The sequence below is a fragment of the Hevea brasiliensis genome, chromosome 2 (assembly GCF_030052815.1).
Source record: "Hevea brasiliensis isolate MT/VB/25A 57/8 chromosome 2, ASM3005281v1, whole genome shotgun sequence".
In the NCBI taxonomy this organism is placed as follows: Eukaryota; Viridiplantae; Streptophyta; class Magnoliopsida; order Malpighiales; family Euphorbiaceae; genus Hevea; species Hevea brasiliensis.
This window is the reverse complement of record NC_079494.1, coordinates 104,335,907-104,362,721: the sequence shown is the minus strand read 5'-3', so window position 1 is coordinate 104,362,721 and position 26,815 is coordinate 104,335,907. Positions and strand designations below refer to the sequence as shown.

The window sequence follows — 26,815 nt, the reverse complement described above, 5'->3', positions numbered from 1 at the left end:
ATATAAATAATTAAAATTATAAAGATTAACGGAATAAATACTTAAGATTACATGTTAAATAATATTTTTTTGATAAAAACATTAAAAAGTTTGATTTTATAAATTATGAAGGCATTCAATTGAGTTTTAGAAAATAAAAATTAAATGGTTAATTTTGATAAATTATGGAGACTTGATAGTAATTTAATTTAATAATATTGTTGAATTTTTAATAAAAGCCTAGCCAAAACCAGTTGTAAATTTTTCTTGGCCCTCTATTGGCAAGATTTTGGGCCAAGCAAGCCCGAGATTGAGCCCGTTGAGAGATCTCGTTTAGTTTTTGAGTGGAGGAATTTCTCTTACCAGCAGCAACGGTGACAAGATTCGCAAAAGGCTCTGACTGGATACTCTATTACAGGGAAAATGGATTACCCGCCCACCGGTCGCCGGACCCGCAAAACCCCGAAGAAATCCGAGATTTATTCTACGGTCGTAGTCCATGATTCCGGATCCGAACCAGAACCCGAACCCAAAACCCATGAACACGACGACGGCATCTACGCCACAATGGTCTACAAAGGTGGAGCTGACCAAAACGACAACGACGAGGAAGATGAAGACTCGCTCCCTCCTCTCCTCAAACGCCTCCCTAAGGACTTCGGCGGTGGCGCTCCTCTCGACGAAGATCTCGATGACGACAACAGTGGCGACTTTGGAACGATGATTGTCAAAACCAGTCGGAGTCGTCCCCCGACCCAATCGTCGTCGTTGTCTTCGTCAATGGCGTCGACTCTGAGGAAACCTAGAGGCTCTCCGTTCGCGGATTATAGTAAGAGAATTGATGGAGGAGACGATAGTGATGGTGAAGATGATGCAGAGGGGTTTGGCACTTTCGTGGTAAAGTCGACGGTGAGTGGGACGGTGGTGAGGAGGACTGGAAGGGCGGAAGGTGGATCGACGATGGGGAGGGCGGTGGCAAGCATGCAGGCGGTGGGGGAGTTAGGATCTGGAAAGCAGAGGAAAGGGAGTGGGTCTCCGTCATTGCAGGGAGAGGAGGCCAGGCAGCAGCAGAGTAAAATGTCATCGAGCTCTATTCCAGATAGTGTCACCAGGGAAGATCCTACCACGAAGTACGAATTGCTCAATGAACTCGGTGCGTGAATATTGAGTACTCATTCATTTTCGAAATGCATTTCTACTGTAGTTATATTGTTTAATTTTCTGATGCGGATCATGTGGGATTCAAGTTAAGTATTACTTTTTGAGACTCTTCGATTGTTCAGCAGCATTTTGTGTTGTTTCTTGCCCACTTGGAAAGTCTTATTTACTTATGCATATTAAGGCAGGGAGAAATTTTGTTATATTTATGGGTTTTGAGGGGCTTGATTGTGATTGTTGGATTCATAAACCGTACAAGTTAGAAAATCAGGGCATTCATGGTATCGTTCTCGGTTCATTACAGTTTTGCTATTATTATTTTCCAAGTTAGAATTTTGAGCAAGTCGATGATATGAGTGAGTTTTTGAGTTTATTATGGCTGTTAATGCAGTTTTGATTTCAAGTGTCTAAGTTGATAATGGAAAATTGCTATGGCATATGATTAAGCTGCATGTCTTGTATTTCTTTTCACAAGCTATGCTGAGTTTGGATTTTTGAGTGCCAGGGAAGGGTTCTTACGGAGCTGTTTACAAGGCAAGGGATTTACGAACTTCAGAGCTTGTTGCCATCAAAGTTATATCATTAACCGAGGGGGTGAGTGCTTTGTTGTTCACATATAAACAAGTTGTTAAACTGTTTGGTTCAATTACTGGAATTGAATTACAATGTTGCTTGTATCTAGGAGGAGGGCTATGAAGAAATTCGAGGTGAAATTGAGATGTTGCAACAGTGTAGCCATCCTAACGTTGTTCGATACTTGGGAAGCTATCAAGGTGAAGAGTATCTTTGGGTATGAACTCGTCTTTTGTACTTCTGTTGAGGCTGATGCTGAATTAATTTAGTTCAATAGGTTTCACTTTCACCTTATTGGAAGCATTATTTTATGGTAATTTATATTTATATGTGTGTATGTGCACACACTTTTTGTTGTCTTGTGTTTTTGAAGACTAGTTTCTTGGTTTTTGCAGATAGTCATGGAGTACTGTGGGGGTGGAAGTGTTGCTGACTTGATGAATGTTACTGAAGAGCCTTTGGAGGAGTATCAAATAGCATATATATGTAGAGAAGCACTTAAGGTATCTGGGACTTTATTTGGTTGGAAGAAGAAATTATTGAGAGTCATTTATAGAAAATTATGCTAGATTCTGGAAGCAAATGGAGAGAATAAGTGTGTATCTTAACCATGGTTTCAACTTTCATGAAGGAAGGCCTACCATGGCTTATCTGCTTTGCTATAAAACTTATAAACTTTCATATGTATGGAGCCTCTTTAAGAGTGTATCTGGCTATATGCATTTGCGTGTGTGTCTGTGTGTGGGTTCATGCATGCACCATAGGAAAGTAATTTTCTTTTAATCTGACTCGAGTTCCTGAATTACTGTTGGTTGATTGTTCAATTTATTTTATTTTTAAATATGCTGGTTTGATTTTTTTTTTCCTCCTCCTCCTCCTCCTTCTTCTTCTTCCTCTTTTTTTTTTTTTTTTTTTTTTTTTTTTTTTTTTTTCTCTCCTGAAATGTTGTGTAGGGCCTTGCCTATTTGCATTCAATTTTCAAGGTCCATAGAGATATTAAGGGTGGTAATATTTTGTTAACTGAACAAGGGGAGGTCAAGTTGGGTGAGTACCTTTTCATCATAAATTTAAATAGTAAACAATCCAAGTCAATTTTAGTTTATAAGAAAGAAATGGAATGTTTTGTGATGTTTGAATCTTATTACTTTCCCATCTGATAACATCATTGGCTTTTCCATGCATCAAAACCTTGCAAGAACATTGATGTGTTCATAGCTCTTGGTGCTAGTTAACAGCTTTTCATTTCATTCACGCATATGTTGCTTGTTTACCCATTATGTGTTGATTCACATGATATAATGAAGCAGAAAGGCGGTTGATGTAGAACAAGCTCTAATACCATATTGATGTAAAACAAGCCCTGCTACTAAATTGATGTAACTAGTAGAATAATGGGGAACAAAGGGGTGAGAATTAAATTCTTAAAAATAAGGAAACAAATTCTCTAGATAAATAAATTCTCAAATTTTATTAATTGTCAACAATAATTTCATAATAATTTCTCCCTAAGATACGTAGATGACATAGGTGTTTATAGGATTTTCCTGCCGATTGAATGACAGGTTTCAGTTTAATCCCAACTTTTGCCTTTCTTTGTTAATGGTGGATGGTGAAAACAAATAGTATTGGCATTTGTATGAGACAACATCATCATGTCTGGAGTTTGTAATAAATTGAAAGAACTCGATAAAGGCTGTTCAAAAGTTGACTTCAACTATGTTAATACTAAAACTCATACTTTCTGGTTTGGAGCCTGCAGATGTGTTTGCAGTTTCATTTTTGAAAATCATGGTCAACTTTGTCTCTCAAGTAATGGCTTGTGTTGTTAACCTAGTCAAACTTTACATTTGACCTTGCATTTCTTAAGCGTTAATTTTTTTTTTTTTCCTTTAAATTTGTTTTTTACAGTGCATGATTACTGGCAAACTGATTAAGAAATTTGTTGTTACTTTGATGACATTATGAGCAGGTGATTTTGGGGTTGCAGCGCAGCTTACGAGGACCATGTCAAAGCGCAACACGGTATATTGGCATGCATTGTTCATGGGTTTATTTTTATGTGTACCACAACTTGCTATTTACCTCAAATTTATCTGTGAGATTGTATATCTCTCTCTAAAAGTATGCCTAGGGAATGAATCACAGATGTGAATGTTACTCATATTTAACAGCATTAGGACACATTTCAAATCAAGATTGCTTTTTCCCTTGTAATATTGTGCATATATCATAACTTAAAACCATGTTACTCAGGACTGCTTTCTACCACTTGACCCTACTCACTAGAATTTGTTTGTGTCCATCATGTCCTTATGTTATCTAATAGTCAGCATTCTACCTTTCTGAAGCTACTGTTAATTGATAAACTCCTTTGCATTATTGCGTCCTTATCCTTGTTTTGTTTGATCTCCTGCTAATTGTTTCAAAGTTACTTGGCTCATTGTATTATACTTTGTACCGTAAATCTTGGTTATATGGCTTTTGTTGATACTATAGTATAGTCATACTTTATTTTGATGTACCTTCTCTAGAAATGTTTTATCTTAATTGCAGTTCATTGGCACTCCACATTGGATGGCTCCAGAAGTTATTCAGGAAAGTCGTTATGATGGAAAGGTATTATATCCTTTTTCTGTTGGGTTTGGTTCTCCAACTATTTTCACACATTCTTGCCTTTTCCATTAATAGCATTAGATAGTAAATCATTTGCAGCAATGTGGTTCACATGTTTTTTCTGTTGTGGTGGGTCCATAGGACCATAGCATTTAAAAGGTACTATTACTGTTTTAACCACCCAAAAAAAAAAGAAAAAACCCTTGTTTTATGCCCTGGATTAGTTGGTGAACATTTGTTAATTCTGGGAGTTTGGACCAATACACATCATAGTGCTCAAGGACCAAGCAAAGGAAAAAAAGCAAGAAATTGATTTGCCATGCAATACATGTGCATTACATTAATGTAGTGTCAAAAACTTTTGAGACAGACAGTTGTAAGCGTGAATGGACGTTGTAGTCCTGCCAATTAATCAATATGTTTATTCTAATGTTTGTAAGGACATGGCAATACCTTGTTCCCATGGCTCTTAGTTATCTTTCCAATGAGAAATATTTTAAAATGATACACAAACAAGGAAAAGGTTTAGAGTACTTAAGAAAATATGCATGTAAAAATGATTTGGCAGCAGAACTCATTTAATTGACTGAAAAGACCCAAATGAAAATTGTCTAACAACAAATGGTATTCTGAAATATTACTATACAGGAACGAAAGATGCATTTTAGGATGAAACATCCTTCATGACAAGTTTAATTATGGTGGGAATTTGTTGATACCTGATAGGTTTCACTACTTCTATATCTTCCTTGGTCCTACTTGAACAAAAGATTAGAATTCCTAACCCTATGATGTAAACCACAAAAGACAATTAAAAACACAAAGGAAAGGAAACAATGCTGTAAATTTCAACTTCAAATTTGATCATCAAAATACATCCCAACATTAAAAGGTTTATAAAAATATTTATATTTCGTTACCATAAATCAACCCTAACCCTAAAGCAAAGTCAAACACCAAAAATGTCACACAAAAATTAAGACACCTGAGAAACCCAAATAAACTGTTTTCTAAGTTTCTTCCGAAAATATGTAGTACTAAAATCTTTGCAAGTGGTTCTGCATCAACCTGCCTGCACTTAGATTCTAAAGTAGGCCAGGGCAAGTACTTCCCTCAAGCAGGGCCAGTGACCTGTTGGGGCTAGGAGTGGGCATGGGCCAGGTCTCCTAAGAGTATCCTGAATATAAGGGTTTGAGGATGAAACTTCAGCCTGAAGTCCTTGGCTCGGCCAGGCCAGAAAGTATATAATATGTGATGTCTTTCTGTAAGATTTGTGTGCATCTTTCACCAAATACTTTTTGTTTCTATTAAAAAAAAATTGAGAGAATTTTCATCCTAGCCTAGGACCTGAAGACTTTAAATTTAGTAAGGGCCAGTCCGTACCTACCCCTACTTGGGCCTGACTGTTATGCTTATCCGGTAAAATCTTTCAACTGAAATTTTGATTTTCTTTTTAATAGGTATACATATTTTAAAATTTAGATGCATTACATGATATCGTTGGTTGGATTCTTAGATACACCAGTTTTCTATAAGTCTCATTGCTGCTCTCGAATCAATGTTATCGCTAATTCATTTAATGTTTTCCTTCCAGGTGGATGTATGGGCTCTTGGTGTTTCTGCAATTGAAATGGCCGAGGTATACTCATTTGGTGCACAAATCTATTAAGAATTTCTGTAAAAAATGATGGTTCTTCATATGTCAAATTTATTTAGTACTGTAGCAATTTGCTTACGAGGTTTTTTCCCCTCTTTTTGATGTAAAAGATGAAAAGCTATGCAAGTTTATGTCTGGGTAGAAATTTGGTATCCTGCACAAGTCTCTTGGTTTAGGGACCTAGTTCAACACAGTATGCAATAGCTAACATCGGTTAGAAGCAGGGTAGAAATTTGGTATCCTGCACAAGTCTCTTGGTTTAGGGACCTAGTTCAACACTTATGCAATAGCTAACATCGGTTAGAAGCAGGGACCAAATGGTGACGAGTTGTTATTGAACCTAACATACTGGAACAGAATAAAAAACCATGAGCCTTCTTTTTGGGTGGGGATTCAGACGAATAGCTGACATTGATTGCACTTGACCGAGACTGAAATAGGTCTCTCAAAAGATTCATTTCCTCTTCCTTTTGTGGGGTTGGGAGTGATATTTCTTCTTGTAGATATGCTTGTTCAAGAGAATCGATTAGCTTCATCTCAATTTTTTACTTATTTTTAATTAAAATTTCTTCAGGGACTTCCTCCAAGATCAACGGTGCATCCTATGAGGGTCAGTACACAATCATTAAGTTCTTAACTTTCATACTTGTCTGTGCTTTTTCCCTTCATTTCTTGGTAATCTTGTTTGTGAGAAGTCTAACTCTCACTTGTGGTCTCATTGACAGAGAAATGGAGAGGTGAAGTCATAACTAATGAAGTGTAGGATGTAATCAAAATAAAATTCTTACGAAACAGAACAAGTTGCTCATTGTTATTAGGAGTAGAAATTGACACTGTAATTTATCTATTATTATGCTGGGAAGAATGGTTCACAGGCTTTGTTTAATTATCAATGTTTGGATCGTGGTAGTGTAAAGAAAAGTTGATGCAGCAATTCATTTTGGTTGATGGACTTATAGTTGTATTCATTTTGCATTTTTACATTTTGTGTATTAGAGAAAAGGTAGGAGAGGTGCCAATTGAAGATAAGTTGAGAGAAGGGAGATTGAGGTGGTTTGATCACGTGAAGCTTAAACATACGGAGGCTCCAGTTAGACAAGTTGAGCACATTAGGTTAAAGGATAGAAAGAAAAAAAGGAGTAGACCTAAATTGACTTGGAGGAGAGTAGTACAACATGATATAGAAGCATTACACATTTATGAGGATTTAACCCAAAATCGTTTAGAGTGGAGAAAGCGAATCCATATAGCCGACCTCAAATTTTTGGGATAAAGGTTTAGTTGAGTTGAGTTGTACATTTTGTGTATGGTTTTATTGTGAAGGATTTTAAAGCTATACTCATGTGCATTGGTGACAGCCCCTTTTGGCTCTTCTTTTTACTACAGCACTGCTTTGTTGATTAACCAAAAAAAAAGCCATACTAGTTTTGTCATTGCTACAAAAGTGGTATATAATTAACAGGTATCCACTGCTCAGTCTGAAAAAAAGGAGAAAATCCAAATACAAATCAGGTGGCTCCTATTCAATTGTATTAATATTTTTCCTCTTCTACTTTTTTTTTTTTAAATTAAAAAAATATTTTTCTTGTATTGCCTGTTGTTTGTGCATTATGTTGTTATGTTTCATACTCTTCTATTGATATGTTAAGTATTGATGTCTGGTCTGGACACTTGACTGCTTATCTTCAAATCTACTAACTTGTGGCAGTGCACAGACATGATAAATGCTGAATTGGATTCTTCTTCTAGCATTTAGATATCTGGCCAAATTGACCTGAATAAGCTGAGATTAAGGTAGGTTGTGTTTTGTTTTGTTGGGGGGGGGGGGGGGGTGGGCGGCGGGCGGATGTGGAGTGGGAAGGAAGATTTGATTCTCCCAACACCTTCCTTTCAAATCAAGGATTGTGGAAACTTTGAACCTTGCTTTAAAAGACCTATTCTCATGAGCAATGCAAAATTGTTAACAAGGGAATTTGCTTCTATTTTTTTTTTCTGAGTTCTATCCATGTACCTGTGTTCTCATGTTCGGATATAGGTTCTTGGTCTGAAATTTTTAAAAAACTAATATCTCCTGAGGGTAAACAAATGATCTAGGTTTAGTAGGTATTGTTTGCATTTTCCGTGCAGTGTCAATTAATGAAATGGTTCAAATATGAAGTAATCGTGTTTTGCTTGTTGCATTGACATTTGGTTCTGAAACTGATGAGAACTGTGAAAATTTTGGGATCTCTCTGTGCCCTAAGTAGAATGATGTGTAAGCATTATTGGGGAATTTATTGGGAGTATGGGTGCATTCTTGGCAATTCATAATTTTCCTGGCACTTGTATATAAATCTTGTGCATCTTTTGAGCTTTTTTGGTTTATGATGTTCAGTATAATCCCTTATGTTTGCAATTCAACAAGCATTTCTAATTTTGTTGGACATACTTGTCTTTAATAGGTTCTATTCATGATATCTATTGAGCCAGCTCCAATGCTTGAGGATAAAGAAAAATGGTCTGTTTTAAGTTTTTTTACCCACAATCCTTTAATAGCTTTTTCTTGTTGTTGGCTGACTATTTCTTTGTCATAAGAGCATGTGCATATGGTGTTAAAGCATGGGTTGTTTTTTTTTTTTTTTGGCAGGTCTCTTGTGTTTCATGATTTTGTTGCGAAATGCCTTACAAAAGAACCACGTTTACGCCCAACTGCTTCTGAGATGCTGAAGGTATGATGAAAAAATGATAAATGTGAGCATGAAAATTATGCATTGGTTTTTCGCGAATTTACCATATATCCTTTGCCTATCTTACAGTAGACATGGTTTTAAATTTTTAATTCATTACTCGTAGCTCTTTCATTTTCTATGCTTATCAATGGATTCATTATTATCTTGTTCAACCTTGTACTATGAATTAGCTTTGAGTTAGAGATATAAAGCTATTTTTTTATTCAAATAAAAAAATAATTTTATATTATGGCTAACTTGAACTGTTTTCCCATATTTGGAACTCAGCACAAGTTGATCGAAAAATGCAAGTGTGGAGCCTCAGCAATGTTACCAAAGATCGAAAAGGCCAGGCAAATTAGGGCTTCAATGGCTCTGCAAGCACAAAATCTTGCTCCAGTTGTATCAGAAGTTAGTATATAGCAGAATTTCATTCCTTAAGCTATTTGCACTTTCTCTTTGTTTAACTCTTTATGGGAATTCATATATAATATTTAACCCTTGAAACAGCCACCAGTAGGTCCAAAACTAAACGAGGATTATGGAGATACTGTTCCATCAAAGCGACCTCAAATGGCAGATGAAATACCGAGCTCTGCAGATGGTGTGGAACTGGCTGGAGAAGGTATGCTTTTCTGCTTGCATTTTAATTCTTATATTCTTATTCAAAAAAATATTATTATATTCTGACTGGAGGCTTATGAGGAGGAAAAAAGGTATCCTCAGCCTTAGAGGTGCTTCATAACTAGTTTTATATCATATTCTATGAGGTATGGGAGAGGGCTATAGACACAACTTTTACATGAACTACTGAAAAAATGCAAGAGAGTGGTTTTCTATTGCATGCCTCAACTTGATCTTTACTAATGACCTGAGAAAGGTGATTTTAGGTAGTTGTTGTCAGCTGTATAATGATTTTATATAATTGTTACCACATGCTTAAAGACTGCCACCCAATAAGTTACTAAGTAGTGGATCAGTCTATGGATACACTTCCCACACTTGAGCCTCAACCAAACTTATTGATCTTGTCCAACTCAGCTGAAATTGCTGGAGCTTTTGATACAGCCAAACATAATGGAAAGGGAACTCTTCTATCCATCTTGCCATTCATTCCATCCCCTTTCAGCTGGTTGACTCCTATCCAGCTAAAAAGAAAAAAGGGAAAAAAAAAAGTTTGAAAAAATGGTAATCCATTTTGTTAAAAATGGTTTATAAGTATTGATGAACATTTAGGAATTTCTTATCATTATGGGCCAATCTAGTTCTTAGTTGTCTGAGAGCATGCTATTAACTTGGATTTTGTTGTACTGCATAAGTATAAAATTTATTTGGTTAACCAGTATTTATATTTTGCATAGATAATAATACATCTGAAATGGACGCCCAAATGTTTGATACTAGAGTGCGCTGTTTCAATTGGAAGAACAGAACAGGCAGTCTTTTTTTGGTTTTAGTTTTTCTATATATATATATTTTTATAATGTTGGCCTTGTCCTCTAGCATGCTTGGGTTAATGCTGATTGTGCCAGTTTATTATATGCATTTGCCCCTAAATAACCACCCTCCAAAATAAAATTTCATTTTTTTTTACATAATGCTAGTTCACTGGATTTTGCTTGGCAACTTGTTTGCTTTTAGCACCTGTAATTACACTGACCACTGGCTTCTTCAATAGAGCCTGAAAAAATTTTTCTTGCAAGTTTGGTACTACATTCTGACTGAAGCTGGTGAGAATGCTTATGGTAGTTTCTTATGACCCTGAATTTTTTTTTTTTAAGAGTTTTCTTTTCATATCGGCCTAAAATAAACCTATAAATTAGTTGATTCAAGGCATGGATAAAAGAATTTGATTTGTTAATTGGAGAGTGAGGATTAATGCAGTGTCTAGTTATTTTTTACCCTATCCAGGCAGATTACCTAGCTGACTCTGCTACTAATATTCTTCTGAAACACATTATTTTTGAGAATGAGATGTTTACTATATTCTTAGTTGCCCACTCTTACATAGCTTGTGTATACAGTTGATTTTGGAACTGTAGTAGTTCATGGTGGGGAAGAGACCAAGAAGACAGCTATGCAGACAGAACTCCATAACAATAGAGAGCCCTTACAGGATCTAGGACATTTTGAAAGCCCTTCGGTTAGTGGCACTGGAGGGAAATCAGCTGATGCTTGGTACTTAATCATTTACTTAAGATATTTATTTATTCATATGATTTTCTTCTCTCTTTCCAAAAGAAAATGAAGATTTGAGTTCTTGCAAGAGGATTTTTTTCTGAACATAGATTATGCCCAGTGAATTGCAAATGTTTTGAATATTTTTCATTTAGTTAGTGCCATGCTCCTTAATGCTTGTATATTCTCTGGCCTCCCATCAGAGCTGAAATTTTCCAACTTTAATGTATGTTTGTTAGTTGATAAAAAATCCTTACACTGCAATATTTTATTGGGTCATTTCTGCTAGGGTGGATAATGCAAGAGTTGCTGCAAACCACATTTTGGCTGGAGAAACACATTCTGTATTACAGACTATAAGGGCTTCACCTTCAGAATCTGGCTCTCCTGCACAGAATTTCAAAAATAGCATACCTCAATCGCAGGTCGGAGGAGGTGGGGGTATGGGAACACCCACTTTGAAGAATGAAACTGTCAGCAAAAAAGCTTTTGCGTTACAAGACAAGGTTGTCTTTCATTTTGAACTGTTTTTTTAGAAGATAATAGATGAACAGTGTCTAATGTCTTCCAACTTGCTGTGGAAGCAAGCATGTTCAATGAATGACAATGGGGTGGGGCAGGCAGGTTTTGCTAATCCCTACCCTGTTAGGAAAACCAAGTGGGATAGGTATCCCCATTATATTTCTATAATTTTTCAAAGTAGAAAAAAAAAATCATATTCTTTGGCTTTGATTATTTTGTTGGAGTTTAATTGTGGCTGCAAATTGGATGACTGCTTATTTGGAAGTCATTGTTTTGCAGCTTTGGTCCATATATGCGGCTGGTAATACAGTACCCATACCATTCTTGAAGGCAACAGATATATCCCCAATTGCTCTCTTGTCAGACAATGTGCTTGGAGGTACACAGAGGGATAACGGTGACACTCAAGCAGTGGAAACACTGCAAGAACTTTTTACTGGTGATGGGCTGTCTAAAAAAGGCCGACGGGTACAAAATGAGGTTGTACTTCTTTCTCATTCATGTGTGTACATGTGGGTCCGAATACAGATATCTTATGGGTTCATTGTTCATTTGATGTGCTGCAGATGCCCCTTCCTCCAAGTGTGTACCAGAGACTAACCACAAGTTCTACACTGCTGAATCTGGCACAGGCTTTGGCCTACCACAAAATGTAGTACTTACTGATTTGTTCAATCATATCTTTGTTCTGTTAATGGCATGTTTAGATTTTCAAAGTGATTTCAAGCTTTAGAACATTAATCTGATTGCAAATGCTTGCACAAGTTCTGTGCCATATATTTCCTGTATTTTATTTGGTTAATTACCTCCCCTTGCACTTTTCAGAAATCATTTCTTGCTTACCTAAGTTTTCTTTAACTGTGGTATCGTGTGGGTGGTCTTCCTGCAGCGCTAATTCACTTCCTATTGTTTACCCTATGCTTGCATTGTTGCAGGTGTTATGAAGAGATGCCACTCCAAGAGTTGCAAGCAACTCAAGAACAGCAGACCATTCAAAATCTGTGTGATACACTCCGAACTATCCTCCGCTTGTAAATAGTCTCAAACTCAGAGAGAGAAAGAGAGAGAGAGAAGTTGCATTCGCTTACTTTTGTTGGGCATCGAGAGAGGTGACATTTCTGTGTATATTATTTTATAGTCCTCCAACTTGTAGATGCTGACTTTTGATGAGTTCATGGCCTTATGCAATTGATCAAGTGCTTCAGCCCAGTCGAATCCAAATTAACCTAAACCCAAGCGTGGTTTCTTCCCTTCTGATGGTGAAGCAAGTTGCCGGGAAAAAGAAAATAATGTATGAACGAAATTGACCATCTCTTTGCAGATAATTTTTCTGAAGAAGACACCTCAAGATACCAAAAATTCCGTCCTTAATTTCTGAAATGGCTATCACGGGTAAATGAAAATTTTCTTTTTGGGATTTATTAGGAGAATATTTACATTTTTAAAATATGTATAAAGCGAAAAATTTACATGCTTATCATTATATTTAAGTTGACTATTTCATACCAAAATTATAAATTTTCCGAAATGCATTTAAGAAAAAAAAAAGAAAGAGCAAATGATGAACAATTGAATTAAATGGGACCTTACCATATAATTATTAATAATATCATATCTTGGCACAATTTTAATAACAAGTCACGTGATAAACATTAAAAAACATAAAAATTCAATTATTAATGCACAATGAATATTTTTCTTTTCTAAAGTTCCATGAATACAAACATAATTTTATTAGCATTTTTCATATAACCAAAATCATATGCAAGACAATGCATGGAAACTTGGCCATAAATTCTAAATATTGAAAAAAGAATATATTGAATGAAGGAATTAAAGAAAAAAAAAATCACAAATTGTAAGATTAAGAATGTACCTGGATTAGCAAATTACGTAAGATGATTCTCCTTCCTTGCATTAGCAAATTACTTGTTCAAAGTCTTCCTTGATCTCCATCAAAAATTTTATTTTCATAATCAAAATATATGAAATAACTGTTTTTACTATCATCTTTAACTAAAGGAGTTTTATTGGCGCTGAAATTTTGAATGTCCCTAACACCAATTAAATGATCAACATTAACTAGATGATCAATGGAGAAAACAAATGTTAATGTAAAATCAAAACTCATTTTCAAAAAATACTCGAAACTCTACAAAATCAAATCCCATCAAAACTTTCTTTTTCAAAAAAAAAAAAAAAAAATCTTTTGAAGCATAAATTGCCAATGGGGATGAGTAAAGCTCTTATAAAGAATCATTAGTGGAGTTGTTATCTATGAACAAAGTTGAAAGGATAAAGATTGACAATTTTAAAATCAATAAGTGATAAGGATTTTGTTTCAAAAAAGAGTGATAAGGATTTTTTCTTAAAATTTATAAGCAGGAAAGATACTTTTTTTAGTTTGTTATATTTTTTTCTTTTTTAAATAATATATCTAATTAATTTTGGACTATAAAGATTATTAATTTCCTTTAAACATATATTTTAAAATAATTATTTTACTATATAATTCTTTTATAAAATTATTTTATATATATCAATTAAATTATTATATATTAAATATATTACTTTTTATTTTATTATCAATAAAATTAACTGAATATTTCTCATATTATACAACGTTAGTAATTGTAAATTATAAATATTAACAAAATATTTAAGTAATTTATAAAAATACACATATTTTATATAACTTTTAATAATGTTAATAATTTACTTATATATAATTTAAAAATATCACTAAAATATATGTAAATATAATTTAATGACCGTTGAAATTTAAAAAATAGGCAATTAAATATATTTACTTATATTAATAGGTACATTATTTTTTTTTTTGTATTTTATTGATTAAATCAATGACTAATCAACTCAACCTATCATCCTTATTAAGTTTATACTAGAGACGATAACGAGTCATATTTTTTTGGGTAACTTAATTCAAACTCTACTAAGACGGTTTTGAGTCTTATATTATAATATCCTATTTTTTTTGAAATACTATTTTCTTAAATTCAAAATATCATTTTAATAAAATATATTATCTTATTGATTTAATTTTAGTGTTTCAATATTTTTTACAATTTTTAAAATTATTATTAAAATTTAATTTGAATGTATTAAACATTTTGGACTTACTTGAAGAAAACAGAAAAGTTAAGGGAGTTAAAGAGCAACTAATAAAAAAAGACCCCAAAAGTTGCGCAGCAGCGAGCTGGTCCCCCCCTTCTCCCTTGTCTTCTCCGATAGCCCCCCCTCCTTCTCTCTTTCTTTATTTTCCAGCAAGCACTAACTATCAAGCCCTCTCCACTAATAACCATAGCTTCCGGCAAACCCCCACAGACCAGTAAATGGTTATCGGAGTAGCTGCAGTGGCAAAGAGAATAGAAGAGAGAAAGAGTGGCGCTAAAGTTTTTCGGCCATGTCTACAGCGATCTAGCCATCCGATCAACGCAAAACCAACCTCTATGGCGTCCTTGTGCTTTGGGCTTGCCAATGGGACTAGTCTCGCCGGATTTAATGGAGTTTCCGTCGAGATGGAGGAGAGAGAGTAGCAAATTTTTAGGCCAATTCTGGCCAATCCGACTATTAGATCGAAGATAAGAGACCACCATTTAACTTAGAGCGGTAAAACTTTTGAGATGAAATCAACTCTACTCCGATCAGATATCATTTAGAAAAGGCGACCATCAGATAGTTTAGATCCTTAGGTGAAATTTTTGAGTTTTTTCTTAAATTAAATATAATTATATAATAATTATTAACAATTTATGAGATAGGTGATAGATCACGAGACAAAGTTTTCAGGCCGGTACGAGTGTGCGACTGGCTGTCCCGTAAAGGGATTATGCTTATAGTTGAGCTCAGCATTTTCAGATATTTTCAACGCGTTTTAGGTAGCAGAATTTGTAAAGATAGTTTCTAACTCAAGTTGTGTACATAGTTTGTGTCTTAATTAATTTAACTGATTAAATCTGTAAAATATTTTTAGCTTAATAAAATTAAGTAAAATGACTTTAATTAATACAAGAAATTTTTGAAGTGCTGAAAATAATTATTTAAACTATAAAGGAGTTGAAAATCTGAGTTAGAGTTTGAAAAATTAGGACTAGATTAGATTTCTTGTAGATTCGAATGGACATTATAATTATTATTGTGGTATGCTTGAGGCCCTGTATGTTGTTGTTATACCTTTCTTCTCTCCAGTCGTACCAGTTGTAATTAGGTTGACTAGTTTGTGAATTAAATATTGATTATTTTTGTAATTTTAATATTAATTATATATTTGGTATGCTCATATATTTTATAAATATTTAATTATGTACATAAATAATTAATATATTAAGGACATTTTGATTACTACATATTTAATTATTATTTTTTATTTGTGATTGCCATCTTGAGGATAATTTGGACCTGAGTGTGTTATTTATAAATGGATATGGATATGGATTGGACGGGTAGTCGCGGTTTGAGCTAGTCTTACTAGAACCCGATCCTTAGGGATATGGAAAGTCAGGGTGAGACACAGCTCGAACTGATTTTGCTAGCTCCCGCATTTGGATTTAAGCGAAAGTGCAACTTGAGTTAAACTCGCTGGTAGGATTTGGATTGAGAGAGCTGTATAAGTGATCAGCTCCTATATTTATATATTGATGTGATACACAAAGTACGAGAGTAACTCCAAATTATCTCCTCGTGTGAATATTAAATGAATTATTGTTATGTGTGATGAATGTATATTTCATGGTAGGATTGCACTAGTTTTAAATAGTTATAAAAATTACATTTATAATCAATATCTAAACTCTTTGAGTCGAACGCATATTCTTGTTCAAATATTTTTCCCAAGTTGCAGGAGGAGCGATTTTATTTTTTGAGTCTAACATGCATTTTCCTCAGTAGGTCATGGTATTTCTTTGTTTAATAGTTTTTATTGTGTCTATTTATTTGTTTATTTATCTATCGACATTGATTTATGAATATATTGTATTAATTAATGAATAAGTTAATAATATTAAATGGTTTGTACATATTGTGTATCAAGATTGAGCTAAACTCTCATAATATTGGATTTCTGATAGTTATCGGATTGAGTTGGCCCAAATAAATTTATAATTTTTTATTTTATTTTATTTACATGTTGGGTCTTGATTTTGATCCTGGTTATGGGTTTGATAATAGTGAGACTTACTACAAGTCTCGGGGGCTTTATGCCAGCCTAGGTCCTAATAGCGGTCCGACCATTAGGATCGGATCATGACATATATAATTGACTTTGAGATGAGTTTGGATTTGAAAAATAATACCCGTTACAGATTTGGGTCGAGTTCGGATTTTATATATTAGGTATTCGCTACCCGAACCTATTTATATAAATATTTAATTAAATATAAATTATATATTTTTATAATAATTTGTATAAATTTTTATATATTTTATTTTATATAAAATGGAATTTAAATATTTTATAGGATTATTAAATTTTTAAAATATATAGTATTAATCAAAATAATATTTTATGTAAATTATTAATTACAATATATAAATTTAAACATATTCAGGTTTCTTTTGAGTAATAATAATCGAGTTTTAAATGAATTAGAGTAATTAAGAATAAATTTTAATCGAATTTAAAATGAATTCTAATTTTGATAATATTAATCAGATTCGAGTTTAAATTTAGGTTCGATTATTTTCACAGTTACCCTATTTATTGTCATCCTTATTTCATACTGGATATAATAATTATGGTTTTACATTTATTAACTAAGTCAAATATTAAGATTAAAAATGGTAGTTGATAGTTGCTTAGGCACTAAACAGGTACTGATTTTCAAGCTATTGTTGTTTTTCCCCCTGTTTATTGATAGTTAATTTAACTTTATTTTCTCTGTTTGTTGATACTGGTGGGGAACTTCAAAAACAACATTTGGCGACGTTTTATTATCTGTTGGTTGTTCTGCACTATAAATGTTTGATAAAAGTTCCTCAAGGGTTTTTTCTTTTTTCACTGTTGGGTTGAGTAGGATTAACCTGTTTTGAAGTGAGAATAGGCTTCTCTACGGAGCTTGGCGTTGTGAATTGAATTATTTAATAACCAGTGACTAATTACACCATTCAGTAAGGTGGTAATAGTTTTAGCCTTTCAGATTTTTTTTTTCTTTTTTTTTTTTTTAATTAATGGTTTCACTAAAGAATTTTGATGCCTTCGTTGCTCATGCATGTTTTAGTATTGTAGTTGAAACAAGTGAAGAGGGAGAATCAGGTGGATGGGAAGAAGAGGAGGTAGAGCCCAGGGTAAGTGTTTTGACTTGAATGTTCTCTTTGCTTGGCTTTAAAATTCAGCTAACCAATTTCATCTTTCTTGATTTTTTTGTCATTCATAAATGTAGTCTGGTGATGGTGGGGATGGCTAATTAAATTTTCACATTTCAATGCAAATAGAACTATTCTTTCCCCGGTCACAAAGGTTTATGCTCAGAAGTTAAATATTTAACCTGCTTGTTTCTATTGTTTGTGGAGGTAGTTAGAAATGTTTTTAAATCGTCTATGTTGATCTGTTGAATTGAGTGCTGCCTAAACCTAGCACAACCTCCATTGGCTATGCAATTGCCTGGGATGCTAGGACTAACACAAACCTGAGTGCCTTAGCCTGGGTTCACTATCGCATCCCAATGGGGTATGCCAAGAAGGATCATAGATGCAGATGATGGGATTGAAGTTTTAGTGTTTGATAAGAAGAAGAAAAAAAATTTAATTTTTCATTTGATGTTTCTTGAAAACAGATTACAGCTGATGTTATACAGTATTTTCATCATGTCAATGTTGAAGTGCCGGCAGAGGATGCATGCCTTTAGTAGTTGTCAGTTGTCACCTGTCAGGTTGAAAATAAGGTTTCTGGCAGGGCAGCAACCTTGTGAGTGCAATTTCATTAGATTTTCAGCCTGACAACTAGTACAGGCATAAGTCAAGATTTATATATAGTAGGAAGATGAAAACATTACATCAACTTAGAGAAGTAAGTCATTTCTTCTCTCAAGTACACATGGAATATGAGATAAGGCAGCACTGCATCAAAGAAACATTAATTTGTCCAAAAATAAATTCGTTCATGGATTGTCATATCCATTTTCTATGGACTAAAAGTAGCTTCCTTTTTTCCTGATAATTTGAAAGGAAATTAAGAGGAAAAAAAGGGATTATACGCGATTTTAATTGGCATTATGAAGGGAACAAAGATATTGAAGTTGATAGATATTGTTTGGCCTTGTCAAAGTGGTTTTTTTTTCTATATCATTTAACTTTTACATAGAAAAGTGGTTGTAGATAAAGGAAATAAAAGAAACAAGGAGCGCAGACAGACATAAAAGAATAAACCCTTAAATATTATTGGACATATTCATCAATGAGCTTTACTTTAATGATATTAGAGATGAGCTTTACTTTCGTGATATTGAAATCAGTTTTAAAAGTATGAACTCAAGTTCAAGTCATATCTAAATTTCCAATAAGATGGAAGGCTGAGATAGAGCATAATAGGGATTGTCAAGAAAAGAGAATATGTCCATCTTTGGCAGGCCCTCAAAGGCTCAGTTACAGATAAGTAGACCACCAGCAAAGGAGTGGATTTTTCCATCTTATATCAAGTGATATGGACGTTTCTTTTGCACTAATAGACAAGCACAAAATTAGGTTACCCCAATTCCATTGGTGAAGAAAGGTTTATTGTGCATCATTTGGGCCCTTTCTAGCCTATATATTTGTATATACTTAATCATTGAAACAACTAAGTTGGTTAGCATCAATTGCACAATAATACTAGCAAATATTGATACATATTCTAATAGCCAAATTAAAAGAGAAAAATACTAGGATTAATTTTGAAAGAATTAGGGAGGGAATAACCCATTAATTAGGAGGCCAAATTTTTAAGTCATTGAGTAGAAAGTGAACTTAACAAAAACATAGCCGATCCTAAACTCGAATAAAAAAAGAGGGTTGTAATAAATTGATGGCTAGTGTAAAATTCAGTCATCTCTAATGATATGAATCCTTAATCTAATACCTAACAGAATTGAATGACAAAAAAAAAAAAAAACAAAAACTATATAGCCAACTCCAACTAATTAAAATTAAGGTTTAGTTATTATTCTTAAATAGAATATGTGTCATAGAGTTGATAGTGCAATGCATGTATTGTAATGTAATTAAGAGATTGAGCTTAAATTTTGATAATCCCTTAATAATTTTCAATACCAATAGTTTAATGAGATAAATACAATTTTTATTGACAATATATATACTACTTTGTTTGATATAATTACTCTATAAAGAAGTGTGGAAAACTATTAATAGAATAAGAGATGGCATTTTGTAGTGTCTATAAATACGCATTCAGGCAGTCAATTTCAACAAATATAATCATCAAGAAGAAGACCAAATTAATGCCATTAAAACAAATAATTTTGAAAAATATACCATTAATTGATGGTGCCAATTTGAGAAACAAGAAGGCCCACCATTGACACATATATGACACACAAATTCAAACTCTGTGGCCTAGATGTCATCCTTAGCTAGATGAAAATGTATATCACTTCATAATAATAATAATAATAATAATAATAATAATAACTTAATTGATTTTCTTCCATTTTTAAAAATATAAATATAAAAAGTAGGAATGTTTTAAATTTAAAATGATCTAATTATTAATATTAAAATTATTACCTTTATATATATATATTTTTTAAAATATTTCTCATTGACAATGAAAGTATGATAAGTTAAGAGTGAAAAAAGTGAGAAGGGTAAGTGAGAGATTTAAGATAAGGTGGAAGAAAGTAATATCAAAAAATTTATAAGTTTTAAATATTGATGTGAATTTAGTGTTCAACAGAGTTTAATAATAAAAAATATGAAAAATAATCCATATAAAATTTAATTATTGTTTGCATCAATTAGGTAATAAGATTATATTTCCATCAATTAGGCATTGGATTTTATGAAAGAATCGATATGAAGAGAATATTAATTTTTTTTTTCAAAAATTTCCAATTATGTATGGTAAAGTACTATACATTACCTGTAACACCCAGTCTACAGTGTCACGATCCAACCTATGGGCCGGACCGACACTAGGACCTAGGCCAGCCTAAAGCCTTCGAAACCCGTAGTAAGCCTAACTATTCCTCAATCAACTTTAAGGCCTATTTGGGCCCAATTTCGAGAATTCAACCGAACAGAGTTCGGCCATAATATGGATCATTTGACGGGAAGTTTTTAACTCGCCCGACCTATAAACACAATATATAATAAATTGGGGAGCTCAGCTCACCCTCCTTATAATCAAATTATCATAAAAATAAATGGGAGCTCGGCTCCCTCATCCAATCCAACCATACATGCATTTAATAAGCTTACAGGTCCAACATGACAATTATATTACAGACCCAATCAAATAAATATTTCTAATACATGTGAAAATTCTAGGAGTTAACAAAATTATACAAACATTACAGACTTTAATAGACGACCTGAGAGAGAGAGGCAGGTTAGAACTCAACAAGAAATCTCCTGTAGCCTGAAAAAATAATGAATAGGAGTGAGCGTTCGACTCAGAGAGTAAAATATCAATTTTAACCATAATCTCTATAGCTATTTAAAGCTAATGCACCCTGTAGAGTGAAATGTAACATCGTCAAAAATTTCATACAAATCACATTAAAATGGCAATTTGGAGCACTCACACACCTGAGAGTGTCAAACAATGCATATATGGGAGTTGATCCCTTATACAGTCCTCTTAATCCAACCTCTGCCAGCGAAGATCTCAAGTTGGACTTTCGCTTAATAAACCAAATACGGGGTTCCAGCGAAGAACTCAAGCCGTGTCTACCCCGAAGGACCAGGTCCTAGCGAAGATCTCAAGCCGTGTCTACCCGTTCTGTCCATATCCAACACTATACCACACGCACGCCAATGCACACACACTGCTCCAAATGACCACAAACAACATCCATAGCACTTTAACAGTTGTGAATGCAACACAAAACATGTCTAGAGTTTAACTACATAGATATATACATATAAGTGATGCATGGGCATGCTTGAACATATAATAATATCGAAATTACAATTAAAAATAATATTTTACTCTCAAACTTAACCACAGTCACTGTGGTGGCTAGGCGGAGGAGGAAGGCTGTCCCGGCTCACTTGATGATTTTATTACAATTATTTAGTACATTTGACTCAATACAAGCTAAGAAAATATCAAAGATGTCCTAAATCGTGCCGAAAATCCGACAGAGTCTCCCCTATACCTAGGATCTACCCAACCTGCAAAAGGGTTCAAAACGCACTTCTATATCCACAAATCATACACTCACAACTCAATCACATCACACAGCCCCTCCTGGGCCCATCCATACAGTCATCAATCACAATATGTAAAATTATAGTTTAGTCCTTATAATTGACCCTTTTGCAAAAACTACCCAAATGAGCTCTAAAAATTCTAAAACTTTGTCCTACGGTCCTTATCAATATTACTAAGCTAATGCAAAAGGAATTATAATTTTCTGAGCTACCATGAATATTTTATAGATTTCTAATTCAATTCAAGACTAAACAATTAAGAAAAAGTAAGGTTTGGGTTTACCTATGCCAATTCCGACCTCAGGGACGCGCTTGGGACGTCTGATAATAGTGGGGTAGCCAAAATCTCGACTAAATTCTAAGACTTTTTCAATAGCCTGTCTGTCTGGCCAGAAATTTGCAGACCTAGGCAACCATCGAATTTTCACTAATTTAAGGTACCTACACGAAGCCCACAACACGAGGGTTAGTACAAAATTTTACAAAATTTTCTAAGCTCATTTACTGCTCGAAAAAATACTAAGAAGTTTCGTGGGACCCACCGAAAAACGGCTACAAAAAATTTTGAAATTTATATTGCCACGAAGCTCTCGACAAGTGGAGGGCTCTAGTACTCTCGGTTTTCTCGTGGGGTTCACGGTTTGCGAGAAATCTAGCCCAAAAGTCAAAATGGGCTAAAACTTACCAGACAAAAATTGGGCAAACTACTTGATGAATTTTGGTGTTCTTGATGTCTATGAAAAGCTCTCGAGGTGTAGATGAAGTTTGACACAAGACTCGGTCCGATTGGTGGTCGGATGGGCCAAATTTTGGCCGGGAATGTGAGGCATTGCGCGACCGCAAGGGGAGGAGTTAGCGCTCGTTTTCCGGTCATTTGGAGCGCCGGCTGGCGATGGGGAAAGGCTGGGGCGGTGCGTTGGCAAGGTGGGGAGGCTGGAGAGGCGGCACCGTGGCGTGGGGAGGAGGGAGGAGAGAGAAAATGGGAGAGAGAGGAAGAGAGACGGGAACGCGCGGGGGAGAGGAAAAAAAAGGAGAATGCTGGTCTTATTCGACCGGTCCGGTTTGATTAGGTTGGTCTGATTCAGGATACAAAATTTTGAATTTTTACCCTGCCTTGGGATCGAAAACGATGCCCAAAAATTTCAAAAAAATTCTAGAAAACTCAGAAAAATTCATAGAGTCCAAATATATTTTTAGTTTTGCCACATGGTCTTTAAATTAATTTTTAAAAATCATCAAAGTTTTATATTTTCGGAAAATCGAACTTGATTTCTAAAATCAGAAAAATTTCAATTAATTTCCTAAAATTTAAATAAAATAAAATATTAATATTTACCCACAAAATAATAAATTTAAAAATTAGGGGTGTTATATTCTTCCCCCCTTACAGAAAATTCGTCCTCGAATTTTACACAAGGCAGAATAAAGTACAGAATTACACATTAAATAGATAAGGGTACTTACTACGCATATCCCGCTCTGACTCCCATGTGCACTCTTCCACTGACTGGCTCCTCCACAAAACCTTAACCATAGGGATCTGTTTTGATCTTAGCTGCCTCACTTGGTAGTCCACTATGGCTACAGGTTGCTCCTCAAATGTCAGGTTTTCTTTCAGCTCTACTACATCCAGGTGTAGCACATGAGAAGGATCAGGTATGTATTTCCGGAGCATGGAGATGTGAAATACAGGATAAACATGAGAAAGGTTGGGTGGTAACTCCAACTAGTAGGCAACTGCTCCAACTCTATGAATAACCTCAAAAGGTCCAATATACGGAAGTGCCAACTTGCTCTTCTTCCCAAATCTCATGACTCCTTTCATTGGAGAAACCTTCAGGAATACGTAATTGCCTACTGCAAACTCTACATCCCTCCGTCTGGGATCTGCATAACTCTTCTGCCTGCTGAAAGCTGTTTTTAATCGTTCCCTGATTAAAGGAACTATCTCTGAAGTGTACTGCACTAGGTCTACATCATGCACCTTTGCTTCTCCCATTTCTGTCCAATACAGAGGAGACCTACACTTTCTGCCATATAGTGCCTCATAGGGTGCCATCCCTATGCTAGAATAATAACTATTGTTGTAGGCAAACTCCACCAGGGGTAGTTGATCATCCCATTGACCTCCAAAATCCAAAACACACATGCAAAGCATGTTTTCCAGTGTTTGGATTGTCCTTTCGGGCTGCCCGTCTATCTGAGGGTGGAAAGCGGTACTAAAGTTCAACTGTGTGGCAAGTGCCTTTTGCAACTTTCTCCAAAACCGAAAAGTGAACTGGGGCCCTCTGTTAGATATTATGGAAGCAGGAACTCCATGCAATTTAACTATTTCTCGAATATAGAGCCGGGCGTACTGTACAACAGAATATGTGGTCTTCACAAGCAAGAAATGAGCTGATTTAGTCAGACAATCTACAATTACCCATATCAAATCATATCCCTGTGTGGTACGAGGCAACCCCATCACAAAATCCATAGTAATCATTTCCCACTTCCATTCTGGGATAGGGAGTTCTTGCAGCTTCCCTGATGGTCTCTGGTATTTAAACTTCTGACAAGTCAAGCACTTGGACACAAAGTCTGCTATATCTCTCTTTATACCATTCTACCAGTAGCTATCTTTCACATTATGGTACATTTTGGTGGAGCCTGGGTGGACATTGTACAGTGTATAGTATGCCTCTCGCATGATTTCATTTCTGAGATTGTCCACGTCGGGCACACATATCCTAGAACCTTGCATAAGGGCGCCATCATTGGCAAATCCAAACTCACCACCTTCACCCTGCTGTACTCTTTCTATGATCTTCATTAATTATTGGTCTCTGTGCTGGGAAACTCTGACTCTCGCAGGTTTGGTCTCATTGAAAAATGAGCTAACAATACCCCCTCATCTGAAATATCTAAGATCAGACCTTGATCCATCAACTCATGTACTTCCTGAATCAAAGGTCTCTTTTCCACTGATATGTGCGCCAAGCTGCCATAAGATTTTCTGCTCAAAGCATCTGCTACTACATTGGCCTTCCCAGGGTGGTACTGGATGGTACAGTCATAGTCCTTTAAAAGCTCCATTCATCTCCTCTGTCTCAAATTTAAATCCATCTATTGGAAGATGTACTTCAAACTCTTGTGGTCGGTGTATATCTCGTACACTTTACCATACAGGTAATGTCTCCAAATCTTTAGTGCAAAGACTACAGCCACCATTTCCAAATCATGGGTGGGGTAGTTCTATTCATGCCTCTTTAACTGCATTGAAGCATAAGCCACTACTTTTCCATTCTGCATCAAAACACACCCTAAGTCAACTCTGGAGGCATCACAGTACACGGTATATCCTTCACCACTCATTGGTAATATCAACACTGGGGTGGTGGTTAAACACTCCTTAAGCTTTTGGAAACTCTCCTCACAATCATCTGTCCAAATGAATGGAACATTCTTCCGAGTTAACTTAGTTAGGGGAGCTGCTATCCTGGAAAAATCCTGCACAAAATGCCTATAGTAGCCAGCTAGGCCCAGAAAACTTCGCACCTCAGTGACTGTTGTAGGCCTAAGCCAATCAGTTACAGCCTCAATTTTCTTAGGATCCACTTGAATGCCTTCACTAGAAACCACGTGTCCCAAGAATGAGATGCTTTCTAGCCAAAATTCACATTTTGAAAATTTAGCATATAGCTGGTGCTCCCTCAAAGTCTACAACACCATCCTCAAATGCCACACGTGTTCTTCCTCGATCCGAGAGTATACCAAAATGTCATCTATGAATACGATGACAAAATGGTCTAAGAATGGCTTGAACACCTTGTTCATCAAGTCCATGAAGGCTGCTGGTGCATTAGTAAGTCCAAAAGACATCATCAAGAACTCATAATGACCATATCTTGTCCTGAATGCTGTTTTGGACACATCCTCCTTCCTGATTCTCAGCTGATGATAGCTTGATCGTAGGTCTATCTTGGAAAAGAATCTAGCTCTTTGGAGCTGATCAAACAGATCATCGATTCAAGAAAGTGGATACTTGTTCTTCACAATCACCTTATTCAGCTGTCTATAATTAATACACAACCTCAAGGACCCATCTTTCTTTCTCACGAATAGAACAGGAGCACGCCAAGTTGAAGTGCTTAGACATATGAAACCCTTGTCCAAAAGCTCCTGTAGCTGTTCCTTTAGCTCCTTTAATTCTGCTGGTGCCATCCTGTAAGGCGGCATTGATATGGGGTTTGTACCTGGCACGACATCAATGCAGAACTCTATTTCCCTTCCTGGTGGCAACCTTGGAAGCTCCTCAGGGAAGAAATCCACGAATTCTCTGACAACAAGAACATTTTCCATGTTGACACCTTCTACAGATGTATCTCTCACCAATGCCAAATACCCTTGACATCCACGCCTCAACATTTTTCTAGCACTAATTGCTGACACCAAATTATATGGAGCTACACTCTTGTCACCATCAAAGCTAAACTCTTCCACACTAGGTATGTGGCAATACACCTTTTTGTTCCTGCAGTCTAAAGTGGCATAATGAGTTGCCAACTAATCCATTCCCAAAATTACATCGAAATCCATTATAAAGACCAAATACGTCCTAAGTCGTGCCGAAAATCCGGCAGAGTCTCCCCTATACCTAGGACCTACCCAACTTGCAAAAGGGCTCAAAACACACTTCTATATTCACAATCCATATATCCACAACTCAATTACATCACACAGCCCCTCCTGGGCCCATCAAATCAATCATCCATCACAATATGTAAAATTTTAATTTAATCCTTATAATTGATCATTTTTGCAAAAACTGCCCAAACAAGCTCTAAAAATTCTAAAACTTTGCCCCGTGGTCGATAGCAATATTACTAGGCTATTGCAAAAAGAATCAAAATTTTCTGAGCTACCACGAATATTTTATTGATTTTTAATCTTATTCAAGCACTAGAAAATTACGAAAAAGCAAGGTTCGGGTTTACCTTTGCCGATTCTGACTTCGGGGACACGCTCGGGACGTCTGACAATGGTGGGGTAGCCAAAA

General features: G+C 35.2%; 1 protein-coding gene across 1 annotated transcript; it reads left to right on the top strand.

Moving 5' to 3' along the window:
- Positions 1-327: 327 nt before the first annotated feature.
- Positions 328-12,759, top strand: LOC110632481 (serine/threonine-protein kinase 1). Its single transcript, XM_058137074.1, has 18 exons — positions 328-1,132; positions 1,643-1,731; positions 1,820-1,927; positions 2,106-2,213; positions 2,664-2,754; positions 3,680-3,732; positions 4,264-4,326; positions 5,918-5,962; positions 6,555-6,590; positions 8,422-8,477; positions 8,607-8,688; positions 8,977-9,099; positions 9,199-9,313; positions 10,713-10,866; positions 11,156-11,372; positions 11,668-11,868; positions 11,955-12,040; positions 12,324-12,759. Exons 1-18 carry the CDS (start codon positions 403-405, stop codon positions 12,421-12,423), a joined length of 2,457 nt encoding a protein of 818 aa, XP_057993057.1. The 5' UTR covers positions 328-402; the 3' UTR covers positions 12,424-12,759.
- The last annotated feature ends 14,056 nt before the right edge of the window (positions 12,760-26,815 follow it).

What these genes read in the sequence shown, in the direction of transcription:
- LOC110632481 (XM_058137074.1), top strand. Translation starts at nt 403, where the DNA reads ATGGATTACCCGCCCACCGGTCGCCGGACCCGCAAAACCCCGAAGAAA. An exon ending in AAAGTCGTTATGATGGAAAG is followed by an intron (nt 4,327 to 5,917) that starts GTATTATATCCT and finishes TTTTCCTTCCAG; the next exon opens with GTGGATGTATGGGCTCTTGG. An exon ending in GCCGACGGGTACAAAATGAG is followed by an intron (nt 11,869 to 11,954) that starts GTTGTACTTCTT and finishes GATGTGCTGCAG; the next exon opens with ATGCCCCTTCCTCCAAGTGT.